This window comes from Scylla paramamosain, chromosome 21, assembly GCF_035594125.1.
Source record: "Scylla paramamosain isolate STU-SP2022 chromosome 21, ASM3559412v1, whole genome shotgun sequence".
NCBI classification, from domain to species: Eukaryota; Metazoa; Arthropoda; class Malacostraca; order Decapoda; family Portunidae; genus Scylla; species Scylla paramamosain.
The window spans coordinates 20806359-20824936 of record NC_087171.1 but is presented as its reverse complement, the minus strand read 5'-3'; the positions used below and the strand labels follow the sequence as shown (position 1 = coordinate 20824936).

Here is an 18578-nt window from a genome sequence, read left to right as displayed (position 1 = left end):
GAGAGAGAGAGAGAGAGAGAGAGAGAGAGAGAGAGAGAGATCTGGGAGGGGAGCAACAAACCGTAAGGAATTTGGGAACTGCAGTATATATTTCAGCACATACCGCAATGAGTATCCCCCCACCCCCTTCTCTCTCTCTCTCTCTCTCTCTCTCTCTCTCTCTCATGCAACAGTAGAACCTTTGAGAGTTGGTAAGTGATGTGAATCACGAATGCAAGAAATTACAGATGGTTTGAGTCTTGTAATAAAGTGTGCAAGATGTGTATTGTGTGACACTGGGGAGGATGAGACAGAGGAACATGTAATGCTGGTAAGTGAGGGATATGGAAGAGACAAGAGTAAGACGAAGCGAGTAATTTTGTCTGAGTTAGGGTATCATAAGAATGAAAGAGTGGAGAAGACAGGAAGGGAATGGATGGTACTGCTGCTGGGACTGAGCAGAGAGACGAATGAAATTATTCTTGAGACAGTAAAGGAGTTCCTGAAGAAAAGTGGTGTGCTAAATGTAGGGATAACTAGTGTGGAGGATACTGTTCGTTTTGTCTCTGTCTTCCTATACAGAAGTTGCCGTCCGAAAAGCCTGGCTCAGGAGGAATCCATAGACAACCATAGCGTCAAGATGAAGATCATCTGTTCATGGATTTGCCGATCCAAAGGCCTGACTCAGGAGCTATCCTGTGCCACCTGTACCATCAAGATCAAGATCGAGCTGCAGTTGACAAGTTACAGCTGGACAAACTTCGGTGCCGAAACTTTAGACGATGGGTGACGAGGAGGAGCATGTTGACCCGAAGAAGCTGACGTCCCTGAGTGACATCAAGAGGGCGTACGAGAAGTTATGTGAGGAAGAGGTGAGTCGCCTGGCTAGGTAGGCGGAGCGGTGGGGGCTGGAGACACTGCCACGTTGGTCTTTCGGGAGGGGGAGGAGTCCCGGTAAATATTATTGGTCTACTTTATATTCATTAAACTTTCCTCACGGTAAGTGAAAGATTGGTAAAGTTGCTTGTGTGTATTCATACTCAGAAATGTGATATATGTTGCTGAATAGATAGATGATCATATAGATATTTTTTTATTTTATCTTTTTTATTTATTTATTTATTTTTTTTATAAATCTTTCCGATAGCGGCTCCTTTTATATTCTCTTGAGAACCTGGTGAGAAAGCGGGGTTTTAAGTTGGGGGAGGCCAAATAGACCAACATTGGATACTTCAAAAGTCCAAGGAGAAAACATAGCTTTTGGGGAAATCCTTAAAAATAGTTAACAAACGGAATATCAGCTCCCCTGCCTCCCCATATCCCCCGCTACGCTATCCTAACCTTTTGAATTCACTAACCTTGCAAATTGGGGAGGAAATTAGTTCAAGAAGTGAGCAATAATGTTGGGAAGAAATTATATATGGCACATCATGAACTGTGAAAGGAGAAATTTTAGTATCTCTGGTTCAAGTAGGTTGAATCCCATATTAAACAAACTGATGATCATAGCAATTTGTTACAGTTTCAGATATGATAATGGAATGTCAGGTATCAGTCTCATTTTTAATATATATCAAATTAACCTAGATATTCTGTAGTGCTTGAAGGTATGGAATGTTAAACTAGATGTTCATGAGTACATGAAGGCAGGGAGCAAGCAGCAGAGATCAGTTTGCCTTTTTTGCAGAGTCTGTTCTTTCTTTCTTTGTTTCTGTCTTTCTTTTTACTTTTTTTTTTCTGAATATTCTACTATCCTTCATGTCATGTATCTGTTAATGTGATATCAAGATGTTAGCACTGTTGGAGAGGGCTGCATGTATGTAAGAATAGACAGTTGTAGAGAATATATTAAAGTTTTATTCAACAAGTTCACCCATTGTTGTTTAGAACTAAGAATGCATTTCATGAAGGGAAGGGAAAAGGGAAAAATTAAGTCTAGATGGAATCAGTGTGTTGACAGTGGTCATGGTCTCTATCATTGAATTCTGACAGTGGTCATGGTCTCTATCATTGAATTCTGTATCTCACAGGTAGCAGTTGCTGAACGACTTGAGTGGAGTGTTGGAAACCGTCACCATCTTGAGGCACGACTGTCCCAACTTGCCCGCCTGGTCCCTACCCTACAACTGGTTCAGGCTGATGCAAGACAGCTGGAGAACACCATATCCTTTACACATCAGCTGGCCAACAATGTCTCGGCCAAAGTACGGCAGCTGGACTTGGCAAAGGTGGGTTTTAATGTGTTATAAAGGAAACATGGATATTATGATGTCACTGAAAACGTGTGTGTGTGTGAGATAGGAAAAGAGCTATTCTCATATTGTCTGGTATTTACTTATTTGGATGAAGAGTAATGTGTCCAAGACTTCAATATTCAGCAATAGTGTGGTCCCCTCATGAGAAAAAGTGTATCAGGATCATAGAAAATAGAATATAGAGAGCAAAAAGCAAAATGGTACCCAATTTGAGAGACCTATCATATGAAGAGGGACATTTTTTGTTTTAGGAAGAGATGTCCAATTGTAAGGGAAAGTATACACGTTTAAGAGAAAAATCTTGTGGTTACTTGGGGATCATTATCATAGTTAGAACTACCAAAGTAATATAGAATGTCAGATAATAACTCTTGTTTTGCTTTAAACTTAATAATGTGTTTACAATGGAGTGTCCCTGGTGTTGATGACAGAGCCGAGTTGTGGAGACACAGGCGAGGGTTGGAGATCTGCTAGACTTGGAAGGCTGCAGTGGAGGAGTGGCCACAGCATTAGCACAGGAAGGTGGGTTTTGCCACAACAGATTGAATTTAACCACACTCAAAGCAAAATGCTGGTTTTCAGTTGGAGTCTTGGTGATTTATAATGTGTTGGCTTTGCATAGTTGAATTAAAAAAAAAAGTGGAAGGCTGGTTTGGTATTTTGCAGCATTGAATTATGAAGGGTTTAAAAAAAGTATAGATTTGTGTTCATAATCAGTACCTACTTTTATATTGATAGCAATGATTACTAATTCATTGCTTTATATAGATAATTTTAAGGGGTATTCTGAAAACACCACTTTTTTTCACATTATAATAGAATTCCATTCTTGAGTGATAAACACAAATTATAATGACAAGTTATTTTGTTACATAAAAAACAGTATTGCTATGTTTATTATATTGATAATAGTAAAAATCATGAAAATATTTTTGAAATATATGAATATATCTTCCAGTGTAAATGTGCATATATTGGTTTCCCAGCCTATTAATGATAAAATTTACTTCTTTTTATTAACTTTTGGCAGACTATGAGACTGCTGCCGCCCACATCCATCGGTTTTTAGCCATGGACGAAACACTGCTCCTGCACACCACTGATTCTGCCAGCAAAGGTTTTAAGGATGAGATTAAGATTATTTTGCATGAATCCTGAAACACTAATCCAGCCTGGTAATGTTGGATACATTGTTTACATATTTATTGTTCACAGCTGAAAATGTGGAGACTTGGTTTGACCGACTGCGGCAAGCAGAGAAGGAGTTGAGCTCACTGATCACCCACAAGTTTGATGAAGCTGTCAAGAGGGAGGACATGGCTAGTGTGGACAGGTTCTTCAAGCTCTTTCCTTTACTAAACAAACATGAAGAAGGTTTGAAGAAGTTCACTACTTATTTGTGTGCAAAGGTAAGAAATTGATAGAGTGATCTGTATCTCTGTGAATGAAATTACCTTCCCACATTAGGTAAGTATATATTCATTTTGCTGGAATGAAATATTCAGTATAGTAGCAATAAGGCTTTTTTTTTTTGTTCCTTAGGTTAGTGGGCCAATGACTTTTAAAAGATTTGAAATTCAGTGATCATGAAAGTGATTGGGTAATAATAAATGCAGAAAACTTTTGATTGGATGGAGAAAATTTTAGGATTGGTATAAAAATCAGGAATTTGAGGAATGATGCTTTCTTTAATTATATCTTTAGGGGTTATTTTTACTTACTGGTATAAAGTTTTTTTTTTTTTTTAATGTCTTATATTCCTGTATAGGTTCAGGAATCTACTGCCCAAAACCTAGCAGCAGCTCAGAATCTTGGTCCAAGAGAGAAGCGCTCCCATGTTATTTGGGCAGATACTTTCACACTCCTTTTTGAGGGAATTGCAAGAACTATTGAAGTCCGACAACCTATTATTGAGACATATTACGGTAAGTTTCCTACTGTTATGTATGAAGGTTTATTGATGATATTGCTTCCCATGTGTTGCATCACATAGTGTAAAAGGGACAACCTAACCAAGCTATAGAAATGGCAGGTTGCCTGTTTTACACTGTATGCCTCATATGTATTAAGCATGATGTCTCATGTATCTGTGTAAGAAAGAAGGGAGTCATTTAAATGAGCAACACAACTTGGGCTGCTGTGGGATCTTTGAGTTCAGCATCACTACTCAACAACAACTATTTGTTTTTAGTTATGTAACAAAGGGAAATTTGCTCTATAAAACTGTACAGGTCCTGGTCATCTTTCCCTGGTTGTGGAAATGCTGCAGCGTGAGTGTGACCGGCAAGCTGGCCGCATCGGCTCTGAGATGAGGAAGCACAGGCGACTTGATGCTGTTGTGTCAGCTGTGCGAAGCTCTCTTAGGTAATTTTTTTTATTTATTTTTTCCTACCAGGAGAAACTTTGTTACACCTGAAGGCACTTGCATAGGTTTGAGACAACAATAAATGATACTTGATAGCTCTTTGGAGAATGCTGCCAGGGTATGTGTGAGTTCTATCATTTTCCCTTGATGGAATTTCATAATAATGATAATAATGATGATAGTAATAAGGTGATAATAGTAATAATAATGATAATAATAATAATAGTAATTGTAATAATAATAATGATAATAATAATAATAATAATAATAATAATAATAATAACAAAAAATGCTCATAATAATAATGTACTCACCTACAGATTTGGGGCAGGGAGGGAACCACGGGCAGACCAGCCGGATCCCAGGGACCTGGACACCTTGCTGGGAGAGCTTACCCTCATCAATGCCCGAGCAGAACTTTATTTACGCTTCATCCGGAGGCGGGTTACTGTAAATATTTATTTATTTATTTTTTTGTTTCTTGCTATTTTCTTCAACCGTATTTAACCCAGTTTGTTTCGGGACTTCATTTGGCTAAGTTCTCATTCCACAAAATGTCCCTTTTTAGTCTCTCTCTTTCTCTCTTTCTTTTGTGAAAATGGAGGGAATACAGTGGCAGTATTCTTTTAATGTGGTTGCTGCATCTCTCATTTTCATTTGCCATATGTTGAAGCCAACACTAATCAAACATTTGATGAACAGAAGCCACAGAACTTTTAACTTCTGATCTTTCTACGGTATCCATTGGATCATATAATTGTTTCATCTGTCTACTTTTTCAACATATGTTACAGGCTGACTTTGAAGCATCTCTTCCTGAGGCGGCAGAAAGGGAAAAGAAAGAAACAGAATTTGAGGGACGTTTGTCACAGTCACAGCTGGTGTGTGACATGGCTGTCATTGTAGGTGACTACACCATACTGGAACAGTTTTATCTTAATGAGTCCTTCAAAAAGGCATTAATCATGGACACTGTGGAAGATGCAGCCCATACATCTTCAATAGTGGATGATGCCTTTTACATAATCAAAAAGAGTATAAGGTATGTTAATAAAATTTTCCTGCTTGTCTTAGCTTTGTTAATAATGCACTAGTCTATCTTCCGTGTGATATTGTTGGCTGGGGTAAGAAAGTCTTTCATTCACTGTATTGGGATACTTGGTCATTTGACTTGTTTCGTCTCTACTTGACAGTAGTATTGGATCTGTATGTTCTGTTATGAAAGAGCTGGGAGCAAAGTTAGATACAGAAAGTGCTAAAACACTGAATCAGGCATATGCAGAATGCCAGTCTGTAAGGGCTGTGTTGCTTTATGTAAAATGTTTTGATGTTAGGTTAGAGGAATGTATAAAGTCATTTGTGGTTCATGCTTTTCTATTTTGCAGACAAAATATTTTTTATTGTCTTGAGAATTGTTTTCATGTGACTGTCATGCACATTCATGTGATCATAAACAAATGAAGAGTTGGATTGGGGATATCTCCTGCTCACAACGTGCTGTTTGCATTGTTGTTGGATGGCATCCACCACCTGCTCCATATAAGTTGCAGTCCACCATCTCCCTATTCTGTATGTGGCAGGTTAAATACAAAGGGATTTTTTTTTTTTTTTCTTAAAGGGTCCATCTTGTTGTTAAGATGCATTGATGAATAACTGAATTTCATCATGTCCTTGGACAGGCGGTCCATTGCCTCAAGCAGCGTGGATGGAGTGTGCGCAATGCTGAACCACGCTGTCACCTTGGTGGAAACCCAACTGGCAGAAGGCTTCAGGCAGACACTGAGGAAAGGCTTTCCTGCTCAAGGCTATCTTGATCTTAACCAGGTTCGTCATTGATAATTTATTTTTATAATAGTTACTAGATATATGAAGTGTGCTGGGGTGTGCAGAAGTAGTTTGTGTTTTGAAAAAAGTTTTTAGGGGGAGTGAGGAAAGGAAGTAAATGGTGAAATGAATATATAAGTATGATTGAAGCTGGAAAGAGGAATTGAGACTGCAAAGAGAATGAGTTGTCATCTTTCATTGTATCCTTGCACCTTCCAGCTTCTCATACTCTATGACTTTTTTCTCTTTTCTTTTATCAAACACACTTATAATTACTTTGTTGCACTCAGCTTGCCTTTCTCCCACCCTTCTCATATCTCAATTCTGCAAGTTTTCTATTAGACTTTGAGGCTTCCCTATTTAGTTGTTTTTAGTATATGGGACATGCAAATTAATGTACTTGTATTTGCAGGCATACACTGTGTTGCAGTCTTCTTTACAGTCAACACTTCAAGCTGGAAAAATCAACTCCACCACAACAGACTCAGATGCTTTGAGACAAGCATTTCTGGTATATATGTGGTTTTTCAAAAAGTTTCTTTTAAATATACATTGTGTTTTTTCATTATTTGCGATAGTTTTCATTGGGTATCAAGTGCAACAACTGTGATCCTACTGTATGCTGGTTTAATTGCTATAGTTTGATGACTGTTGAGTAATATTATGGAAAGTGATAATATATTAGTTTTCTTTTGGTAAATTAGTGCAGTGGCGACCCCAGATACTGTTACTTAAAACCTGCTAAATTATTTATAGATTTTGTACTTGACAGACTGCCCTCAACAACACTGAGACTAGCATGCGTCATATCAGAAGCCTGCATGCCTCGCTGGAAGACAGCATTAACAGTGCCATGGTTGGTCTCAGCAACACTGCTCGGGCAAAGCTGGACTCCTGTCTAAGTGAGTAGTGCTGTTCATGTTCAGTTAATATTACTGATAGTGCTTTTATACTGAAGGTACTGATGATGTAACACTAACTCATACATTTTTTTAAATCACCATATTGCAAGTATTTAAGTAGTGGAAGATTATACGGAATTCACTTTAATGGACTATATAGTAACCTTATGCACACTTAAAGAGTGAATGGTATGCTGCTTAAAATGAAAAGTAATGATGATTGTGAATGTTGGCATAGTCTGTAACTATACTTACTTTTACTAGGCTCTTGACTAATTGGTTTTGGACATTTCCAGATGATTTGAAAGCAACCACAGGCAAGCTTGCATTAGTTGTGGAATTTGGGATATCGCAGCTGCGAGCAACGGCTGTTAAGCCTCGGGTCAAGCCGTGGGTGGACATCTTCAACACAACCTCTCATGACATCAAGGAGGTAGAGTATTCTTCCACCTTCTTTCAGATATTTGTTTTTTGCTTCATAATTTCATAAAGGTCAGAATATTAGTTTTTCCACGGATAATGTTGGTAATATAGGGGTTATTTTTGAGAAATTTAGCACGAATTGCTCTTACATTTAGATTTCATTCTTTGATAGAGATAATATAGGAATGTAGTGTGTGTCAGAAGCCTCCGGCACATACTTTGAATGGTATTCCTGTTTTTCTTTGTGTCATAAGTATTGTGAAAGTCAGTGATGGGTGATGGATGGCAGTCTGCTATGGTGGGCTTTGGGAGATGAGCTGCATGCAATCTTTCAGTATGGTGAGCTGGTATCTGCTGGTGAAGGATGATCCATGTAAATATGAAACCTGTCTTTAAAAGTGGCTAATTCTTGTAAGAATGTGTGTTTTCCATCTATTGTTGCAAATAATATAGTGTCATTTGTTCAATCACTACTTAAATATGTTCATTGTTTTCTATTTTTCAGGAAGAATTTGCTTCATATGAAGCAAATGATCCTTTTAGCCAAACTCTGATGGTGCAAGTAGATGGACTGCTTGGATCTTTTACCTCTTTGTTGACTGAAGAAAATTACAAGGCTCTGGTGGGAGTGCTTGTGAGTGAGGTGGCAGAACAGCTTGAAAAAGCAGTCTTCAAGTCCTCTTTTAATCGGGTGAGCTTTGTGTAAATATTTCAAGAAAAAAGTAACAGAGATAAATATAATTATTAAATATGATCTATTCTACTTACTATAAACTAGACTAACAGTCTCTCAAAACAAGGATAACTGAGGAGGGATGCTCCCCTCAGTACACTGATTCCTTAGGACTTGAAATATATCACATCTCAGCCTTTGCCTCCACAATGATACATAATGATCCACATCTGTATAACAGGCCAGTATCCCCACAGTGGAAGTAGCTGAAATAAAAACACACACACACTCAAGTCATGAATGACTATAATAACTTGTGCATAAATCAGAATGAAAATAATGAATGTCAAAAACGTAGTTGTATTTTTCTCATATTCTTTTTTTTCCTTATAATTGTTTTATCTTTAGTTCCGTAGTGCTTATATAGGAGTCTGTAATAAGGAAGTTTAAACATTGGCTTTGTTCTTCCATTTTACAGCTGGGTGGCTTGCAGTTTGACCGAGAAGTGCGGGCAATAGTTGGCTATTTGTCCCAAGTGTCTGAGTGGGGAGTTCGAGAACACCTTACCAGACTCACACAGATGGCAACGTTGCTCAACTTGGAAAATCTTGCAGAGGTAAGCCTGTTAGTTATCTCCACACTTCTAAAATTGAGATGAGTGTGATACTGTAGCACATCAGTGATTGTAATAATGTATGTAATTGCTTTTTGGATTAACTGCTCATCTTACTTGATTATTTAAGTAATTTTTTCTGATTTTGCCTGATTACTGTACTTGTGGTGTGCTGTAATCCATTTCAGTTTTTTTAGAGCAACAGTTGGCACACAAACCTGACTGACACACACACACTTGACTAATTTATATTCATGGCCACCAGCCAGCCTTTCCAGAATTGTCAGTATTTTCTTCCTCTCCTTGGTGGTTATGACTCATCATGAGCATCTTGCTTTGAGCAAAAACTTCAGATGGTCCAGATGACTTGTGTTAATATCAATTATTATTTACAGGTTTCAGAATATTCATCTACCACTACCTGGAGACTAACTCCATCAGAAATGAGGAAAGTTCTACAACTTAGGTAAATAATTTTAGTCAATGAATTATAATTTACCTGATTGTGGAGTGTTTGTAAGCAAACACAGATAGTACAAGCTACTTAGTATCAAAGATTCTAATCAGTACTTGTAAACAGAGTTGAGTGGTTCTTTTAGTTTTTGTAAAGCACACTAGACTCTTACTTTCAGAATTATCAGTTTCCTAAAGTTAATGAGGATTATCTTCTTTTCAGAGTTGACTTCAAAGCAGATGAAATCAAGAGATTGAAACTTTAAGAAAGTAATACCTTTGGCAAGTTCATAAAATTGTAGAATGTTTTAGGACTGGTTGTCATGGCTGCAGTGGTGGTAAGCTATCCTGGTTTCACAGGTGTCTAGTTCTTGCCCATGATATTCAAGTATTTAGTGCTGTACCGATATTTACACTAATAATTTTTCCCCCTTAAGTCAATGAAATTTGATGGAAAAATATACTTGAGAAGCAGATACTCACCTTGGTTGTGGCCAGTTTCAGCTCATGAAATTTTAGGTGATAATGCAATTGTTAAAGTATTTGCTTTATAATGTTATTTGAGAGCTTCATGGGTATGTAGTGAGTGATTACAGGCTACTTTTAAATGTTAGGTTGCTTGTGTTCTATATATAATAGGAGAGAGAGAGAGAGAGAGAGAGAGAGAGAGAGAGAGAGAGAGAGAGAGAGAGAGAGAGAGAGAATAAGTGGGGGATACATTGTCAAATATCCTGGCTTGAGTTTTGTTGTCCTGGTAGTGTGAGAGATAAGGAGGTGAAAGGCGCCTTGTAGAGTGATATAAGTGTTTGCAAAGATTAAGATGTAAATGATAAATGTAAATGCTGTATTGCTGAGGAACCTGATAAATGTAAATGCTGTATTGCTGAGGAACCTAAGTGTTAAAATTTGAATTCTAATAGATGAAAGTGTGGCTGGTATAGATGGCATGCATGGGAGAAGCTTGTATGGAGAAATAAGATGTTAATTGAAATATAGATGTAATATGGTCTGAAAGTGTTGGGAGGGAAAGATGAAGATATGTATGTATATATGCTTGCTTGATCTCTGAATTGTGATAGTAGTTGATGTGAGAATGGTGCACTATCCAAACAAAAACTAGACATTCTCTTCCCCTGTACACCACTCTCAAACTAATTCCCATCACAATTCAGATGTCAAGCATACATACATATCTTTATCTTTCCCTCCCAACTCTCTCAGATCTGACAGTGTTCTTATTACATTTCTGGACACATCCATAGCACGTATGTTGTAAATAAATTCCAATTTAACATCTTATTTCTCAAAGTTCCTCCTGTGCATGCCATTTACACCAGCCACATCTTCAACCATTACAATTCAAACTATAACACAAAGATTATATTCATTCTCAAATTTTGCAAACACTCACATCACTGCACATGTCTAGAATTCTTTCTCCTCTTCATCTCTCATACTACCAAGACAAAACTCAAGCCATGGTATCTGACATAATGTATCCTAATTAAATTAAACCCCCCAAAAAATAAATGGAATCGTACAAATTGGTAATGATGATTCTCTCTCTCTCTCTCTCTCTCTCTCTCTCTCTCTCTCTCGAGAGAGAGAGAGAGAGAGAGAGAGAGAGAGAGAGCAGCCATCCCTTCTTAACTTTAGTTTTGTGTTCCTACAGGTGGTCTGCATCATGGCAGCAGTGGTCCTGTATAATACCAAGAACTTGGTTCTTGGTATTATACACAGATTGTTTATTCCAGAGATATAGAAAATATAAATTTTATAATAAAAAATTACCCTGATTTTCATTATCTTGCTGTCTTCACAACTCACTTGAACATTCATGACATTGGGCAATAAAGGCTGTACAACAATAGGAACATTTTAACACCAGGTAATAAAGATCATCTCACACTGAAACCCTCATGATGTTAGGCAATAAAAAGCTGCCTGACAATAAGAACATTTAAAAACATTATGGCACCCGAAAACCGAGACCATTTGACAAAAAAAAACATGGTGCCAGACAAAATGTATTATGACAGGCAACAGTTAATTAAATGAAAAGAAGTGATTTACTGACAAAGAGAGAGTGGCTTCTGTGTAAATTTATCTCTGGAACCTAAACGCCCAGGCTCATCTTCACACATTGCCGATCCTAATAACATCAAGATCCATGTCATCAAAAGCTGCATTTCTTTCTTTTCTCAAGTCCTGCATCATCTATGGCTGATTTTATAGGAAATATCTAACTTCTATGCTTTATTAATATTTTGACAGCAAGAAAACATCTTAGCCTTATCACCTAAACATATTGACATACTCATCTTCTAATGGATGAGTTTCCCCAACAATAACCAAACAGTGAAGAGGGGCACCAAGGTTTTCAAGGGCAAGATCCTCCAGAGTGCACGTCTTCAACGCCTGTGACTTGGTTCCTACCCTTGCCACACCTATCACTAGCTGCTCAGGAGTGAGAGGAGTGGGTCTGCCCTCTGATGCCCTTCTTTTAATGACCTCCAAAATCTGTGCAGCCCCATCTGCTGCTGTCATGAATCTTGGAGGTTCATAAATGTTCAAACCTTTAACTAGGTTCTCAGCTTTTTGCTCTTTAACTTTGATGTCAAGCAGACAGAGGGTGTGCCATCCATTCTCCATATTGCTGCAGATTTTGTCATAGTAGCTATCTGGGCACCAACCATCTTCCCAGAATGGAAGAGAAACAGTCTCCCCAAAGGAATACAACTGCAGACCACAACAACCAACAGCATTTAAGATAGAAGCATTATGAACAATATTGAGAAGAATATTTTTATCTAAGGCACGGATCACAAGATCTATGTGAGTTGTGGCACTAAGGGGATCACCAATAACCAGGAAAGCAACATCACCATTTTTTGTACATTGCAAAATTTCCTCTGAGCTTTGCTCAACCATTTCTCTGTCCACAACTGTTATTTCTTTGTCAAACAAAGTCTGCATTGCCTCAATACCACCTTCCATGACAGACGTGTAATTTTCAAGAAACACTTTTGAAGATTTCTTGATGGCATCCAGGCCTTTCACTGTTACATCACCTGCAAAGAGAAATCTGCATTAGATTTATATATTAAGAATGGTACCATCCAGAATTTCTCCCCTCTCTATTTATGATGCAAGGTTGTGTTGAACCAAACCTTCAGTTTATTATTTTAGCTCTAAAACCCTCACAATAAAGACCTAGAGAGCTGAAATTCTTGTAGCTTAGATATACTAAATAGAGCTTTCCAAAAGTTATAGCATGCCAAAATGTAAAAGGACAGAATAGACACTACAAATTTATACCAGATGTGGTTGAAGGCTTTAGTATGCCTAAGACAATCCAAGCCTCACAGAAATCCCTTACAAAACCTATTTTGTAGACTTGTCCAAGATATTAGAATCAATATGTGCCTGAGAATCTTTTTTACAAAGAATATACAGAAAACCTAAAGTAGGTGGTCACCAATTTCAGAACTTGAAATAGTCACCTATCTTTTGAACTAATTGAAAACAAATTTCCAGCACTATTAATACTAACATTTTCTGGCAATAGTAGGAATACTTACCAGGTTGGCCAAGACCAAGTCCAATCATGTGGAAGATTCCTTTGTTGCTTGTGGGTTTATGCTTCAAGTTGTCTTCATGCCCCATGAAATAAGCTGTCAACTTTTCTAGGGCTTCCTCCTCCACTGGATGGCATTCACCACATACAATAAGTGAGTGAAGAGGCTCCCCAAGGTCACAGTCAACCAGTTCTGTTAATCAAATGTACAGAAAATTTGAAAAAAATCTGAATTTTCATTTCGTCTGCAGTCACAACACCAATAAAACATAAATTAGTGCATTATATCCAACCTCTTCATGGGCAGATAGCATTCATGTACATTATAAGATCTAGAGAAGTATTTGACAAAATCCTACTTGGAAAACTGTTGCAAAGTTACATCCTTAAGGACAAATGGACAATGAAGAGCTGGATACAAGACCACTTAAGTAGAAGGAAAATGATGATGACTATAAGAAATGAAAATTTTGGGAAGAGAAGTAACAAATGTGGTACCACCAATGATCTTAATAATACAAGTAAATTATATGCCTGAAACAGTAAACAGTTATGAACAACACACTTAGGATGTTATGCAAAACCATTAACAAAGGCAAGAAGCCACTTATAACTACAGACCTTCAAAATTACAACAAAGTTGTAACCATGATGTTACGGCAGCCTCAACATTGCTACCTAAAGCTGGCTAACATTTTAATTGCTCATAGCAATCCAAAAACATTACATTTTGTGGCTATGATGTAAAGGAAGCAGGCCATGAAACCAAGGTAATGATGAGTTGGTTGGTCCAGCAAAGTCAACACTGCAACAGCAGCATGTGCATCATAATCAGAAAAATAGAAGTTTGCCTCCTCAGCCTAGGAAAAACCTCTAGCCATCCCTGTAAAAGGGACTTCTGAGAGGGGTGTGAAAACTGTCAGATCACAATGGTTTGAATATTCAAACCACATTACTACTACAACTACTACTACTACTACTACTATTGTTTCTATTCACCTTTTAATTTTCCTTTAATAATCTGCTGGGATGGGGTGCCAACCCTTGCAAGTCCAACACAAAGAGAGTCTTCTGTCAGCAGCCAGTCTCTGTCTTCCCCCTTGGAAGAGCTATGGTGCCGCTCTATCACAGCCAACAGCTGTTGCACTGCCTGAGCCACACGCATGTACCGAGGAGGCTCAAAGATCTTTCTTCCACGAAGCAGGTTTTCTAAGCTCTGTTCCTTCACCTTTATATCTGAAAACAAAGTAATCCATTAAAAGATATCTATAAAACTGTATTTGTCAGAGCACTGAAATCACTGAAATGTCACTGTAGCTATAATAGTATATAAGAGGGGTACTGGCCAAGGATAACAAAATGCGTATTACAACAATCTTACATCTGCTCTTGTGCAGATTATACTTAGTTATTTTCCCACAATTAAAGAGATACCCATTTCTCATTTGTGCCCCATATTTCACTCCCAAACATTTTTCAGCAGTCTTTCATCCTAGAAAATTAAATCTTATCAAATATCATTTCTACCCTTCATGGCATTTATCCTCAACTTATTTCACACAAATTTGACACATAAATCTTTATCTGCCAATAATAAAGGCAGCATCAGCAGCATACTGTATGTATGTACAAAAATTCCACTTCTCAGTGAGGATTGCATTTCCATCATCTTTACTCTCACTAATTACTTGAACAAATATAAAAGCTGAAAGACCATGGGGGGGGGGGCTTCATTTAACTCTTTATGTACACAAATCTTAGCTCAATACCAATGCTGGGAGGCAGAGAGCTGGAGTCCAGTGAAGGGACCAACATGAACCAACTCTCCCACTCATATGGAAGATGGCCTCATACCACTCACATTACACAGAATTTAATTAACCAATACTGCTGATGAACCTAATCTTGCATATCTTATGGAGTATAACTGTTGGAACAGAACAATGACCTAATTACCTAAAAGACAAAGCGTGTGGAGCTTTTTCCGTAGATTTTTGTTAATCTTATCACAGAAGCTAACTGGCTCCCATCCATCTTGCCAGAAAGGAATGGAGACAGTTTCTCCAAAATGGTAAAGCTGCAGCCCACATGAACCAACAGCATTCAAAATTGAAGCGTTGCTAATTATCTGGAAAAAAAAAAATAAATAAATAAAATAAATAAAATAAATAAATAAAAAAATAATAATAATAGTAATAATGCTACTACTAATAAAAAAAATAAATAAATAAAATAAATAAATAAATAAATACAAAGGAGAATATTGCAGCCATCAATAAATAATTTGTGCATTTGCAGGTTACTATCTGACAAGTGTCATGAAGCCACTGACACTAAGTTAATACATAATAACAGAATAAAAACCACAAGATTATTTCAATATGTATTACCAGAATATCACTCTAACCCCCTGGCTTTGTCACATGAACTTCTCTGATAAATAAAAAGAAAATTCCTCTCAGTGACTGCCAATAGATTCCTTGAAACAAACAATCCATCTAATGCACCACAAGGAGCTCTGCAGCAGCCACTCACCTCCACAGGGACGCCCAGTTGGTGTGCCCGCAGTTTAAGGTCAGTGTGGGTGGTGGCACCAAGAGGGTCCCCCACCACTAACAGGGCCACATCTTTGGACTTGGCTCCCACAAACAGCTCATCTGAGGCCTGCTCTACTTGCTCCCTGTCAGCTAATATCACCTTGCGACCATAAAACTTCTCCTGAAACATTAACAAGGCAAATTATTAACATCTTTAAAATGATTAAAATCCACAGTAAACATGACACATAATGAATTTCAATTAAAAACTTTAAAGGTTCTGCATGTGATCACAATCTGTAAACACAGTGGACATCTGACAGTTGTCAATGAAACATACAAAATTAACTATGGATAAAATCAAAATATATAGTAACTGCATGCAGTGGCCATAGAACGGTGACCCACCAGAGCTTCCTTCCCTCCACTAAGGATGGAGGTGTATGCCTCAAGGTAGACACGCTCACAGTTCTTGATCACTTCCAGGCCTCTCACTGTCACATCCCGTGGGTCTCCCAAGCCCAGCCCAATGAGATAGAACACCATAACTGAGGCTCATTAATCCTGAAAAAAATAGAAATACAATACAATGCATCAAATTACAAAAGCAGTGTTTAATTCTATCTTTCTATATACTAAGCTAGCAATCCCACACAGGGTGGCCAAGACAAAGCACCACACACTCATACTCAAGATCACTTACACTTTTAGCCCTGCTGGCCCCTGGTAGAAAGGGATAGTCTGATGGACTCATTTTGTTCTGTGTATGAACAATTAGTCTTTCATATGTATTACTCCCTCTATAAGTAAAGATAATTGCACAGAAGATGCTATGTAGAATCCAGAATAAGAAGAGCAACTCTAAGCAACATAAGCTTAAGCAATCGTGGACAGGCTATGAAAGCCACGATGGTAAAATTGCAGTTTAATACATCCTAGCTTCTTTTTCTCCTTTTCCATCCTCAATAAGCTTGGGGAAAGCAGGGTTTTAGGGTGTGGGAAGCCAAATTAAAGCAAATTTGGACATTCATTTAAAGTCTAAGGAGGAAATGTCATATTTTGAAAACTGATGAAATTTCTAGCCTAACCTAACCCAACTGTGGGGAGTTTTTGCTCCTCCCCTGGACAAACCTTAAGAACACTAACATAAAATTACTTAACCTAATCTAAAAGGGGGAGAGCTGTATCCCCACTAGACCCTTCCTTAAGGACACTAACCCAACATAATGGGGGGCTTTGCCCACCCCCAGAACGTTCCCATTAGGACACTAGCCTAACCTAAATGTATATATATTCACAGGAAGTGGAAGGTCCTGGGTGTGGTTGGTCGGCCCCTCTTCCTCATCCTCAAAGGGTACTGGCGCCACTGACTGTTCAGTACTCGATCGGAGATCCTAATTCAGAAAGCTGTGGCCCTATTGTAAAAAAAAAAAAAAATACCGAAAAACACAGTGACATGGAGTAACAACTAAAATTAAACACTGACAAGTCTAAGAGCCAGTCCGCGTTAGATGTTTTTCTTACTTTCGTGAGGAAACAACACAATGAGACTTGTTCACAACTTGCACCCGTGTTGTGGGGAAAATTATGGGAAATGACTAGGCCAGTCACAGGTTACTTGATACCATGGTGGAGCTGGTCCCTGCACCTGCCCCACAACTGTCTGGCGTCTGCACCGAGTGAGGCGGTGTTGCCGCCTCAGGCCACGTGTTCCCCTGACACGAGCAACGATGCACGCCTTGGCAGGTTCTGACAGGCTGTCATCCCTTGTTTTCATACCATACACATTCACACACACATTAAGCGCTTATTTATAAACTGATATATTTTACACACCACACCACCAATAAAGGACAACAATGCAATCGCTGCTCTATATACGAGCCGGTAGTAGTGCAAAACAAGGCTGTCCTGACGTGGAAACAAGGCCTAACACCCACGCTGCCATGACCTTTGCTGACCTTCCGTGGCAGGTGTGCCCATGCCCGCAGCAGAGCAACGCCTGCTGCTGCCCGCTGCTGCTCACTGACTAAACTAAATCCTGCAGAATTAAATACTGAGGGACTGACCGCGCCAGTGCTTACCTTCAGGGCCTCCTTCAAGTGTTGGTTAAGTCGCTTTGCACTGCGTATTAGCTGAAAAGGCATCAATACTGAGCATTTCTTCTGACACGTGCCCCGCGCCGACCGACACCTGTACCTGTCTGCCTTGCTCCGCCTCAACATGGCGGCCCTGGCGGGCGTCTCTGCTTCCTGGCGGCTCTGCACCCATCATACCCCCTGATTGTGTTGACTTCTTCCTCCTGGACATACATTGATTCAAAATTAGGCTTTATTTCTTTTCAACGTGTGTTACTGAGTTGGTAATATGAACTATATATGTGTATGAGGCAAAGCAATTAGCATTTTTAAATATCCCGCGCCGCACCGTCACGCCAGGGGCACTGGCAATATGTGTTTTACGGCATTACTTTTCTTGTACCAAACACCTATGCCTCAGAAATCAAATAGTTACTGTCAGATATGAAGGTGTGTTGATATTCATAAAAGTTAATAAAATCTATACAAATGACTGAGTGATTTGGCACAAATGTTACGAATGCAACTGAGCGGCAGCCTCCTCACAACAAATTAATTACTATTTTTACCTCCACTGGGCCCCTACATTTATCACCAACCCTGTAGACTTACGAAAATTTATCTACGTCTTTTTGCTTCTCACACCGAGATGATTTCCTTGCTGATAATCTCTCTCTCTCTCTCTCTCTCTCTCTCTCTCTCTCTCTCTCTCTCTCTCTCTCTCTCTCTCTCTCTCTCTCTCTCTCTCTCTCTCTCTCTCTCTCTCTCTCTCTCTCTCTCTCTCTCTCTCTCTCTCTCCTTGGTCTTATTTTTGGTCGTTCTTGTCATGAAGGCATCAATGAAAGTTGTTTTGAATATTACGACTTCTTGTTTATCTTCGGTTATCTCCTTAGGTAGCG

The 18578-nt window shown here is 38.6% G+C and overlaps 2 protein-coding genes across 5 annotated transcripts; one reads left to right on the top strand and one right to left on the bottom strand.

Annotated features, from left to right (window-relative positions):
* The first annotated feature begins 632 nt into the window (after positions 1–632).
* On the top strand, positions 633–11277 carry LOC135111217 (conserved oligomeric Golgi complex subunit 4-like). Of its 2 annotated transcripts, XR_010273626.1 has the most exons (18): positions 633–851; positions 2010–2207; positions 2666–2756; positions 3265–3351; positions 3450–3643; positions 4003–4159; positions 4466–4598; positions 4920–5049; positions 5394–5641; positions 6279–6423; positions 6836–6934; positions 7196–7325; positions 7622–7758; positions 8254–8439; positions 8900–9037; positions 9430–9500; positions 9711–9825; positions 11160–11277. XR_010273626.1 is itself a non-coding variant. In XM_064024334.1 (17 exons), the coding sequence occupies exons 1-17, from the start codon at positions 762–764 to the stop codon at positions 9751–9753; spliced, it is 2277 nt and encodes a 758-aa protein (XP_063880404.1). In that variant the 5' UTR covers positions 633–761; the 3' UTR covers positions 9754–10776. The 2 variants fall into 2 exon arrangements, 1 of the variants encoding a protein (XP_063880404.1); XM_064024334.1 differs by lacking the exon at positions 11160–11277 and having other exon boundaries at positions 9711–10776.
* A 451-nt stretch (positions 11278–11728) lies between these two features.
* LOC135111220 (uncharacterized) lies at positions 11729–17844 on the bottom strand. Of its 3 annotated transcripts, none has more exons than XM_064024343.1 (7): positions 17686–17844; positions 16010–16165; positions 15600–15782; positions 15021–15192; positions 14064–14300; positions 13069–13257; positions 11729–12558 (listed from the first exon to the last, which is right to left on the bottom strand). In XM_064024343.1, the coding sequence occupies exons 2-7, from the start codon at positions 16145–16147 to the stop codon at positions 11783–11785; spliced, it is 1695 nt and encodes a 564-aa protein (XP_063880413.1). In that variant the 5' UTR covers positions 16148–16165; positions 17686–17844; the 3' UTR covers positions 11729–11782. The 3 variants fall into 3 exon arrangements, with proteins under 3 accessions (XP_063880413.1, XP_063880415.1, XP_063880414.1); XM_064024345.1 differs by lacking the exon at positions 17686–17844 and adding an exon at positions 17563–17607; XM_064024344.1 differs by lacking the exon at positions 17686–17844 and adding an exon at positions 17126–17292.
* Between the last annotated feature and the right edge of the window lie 734 nt (positions 17845–18578).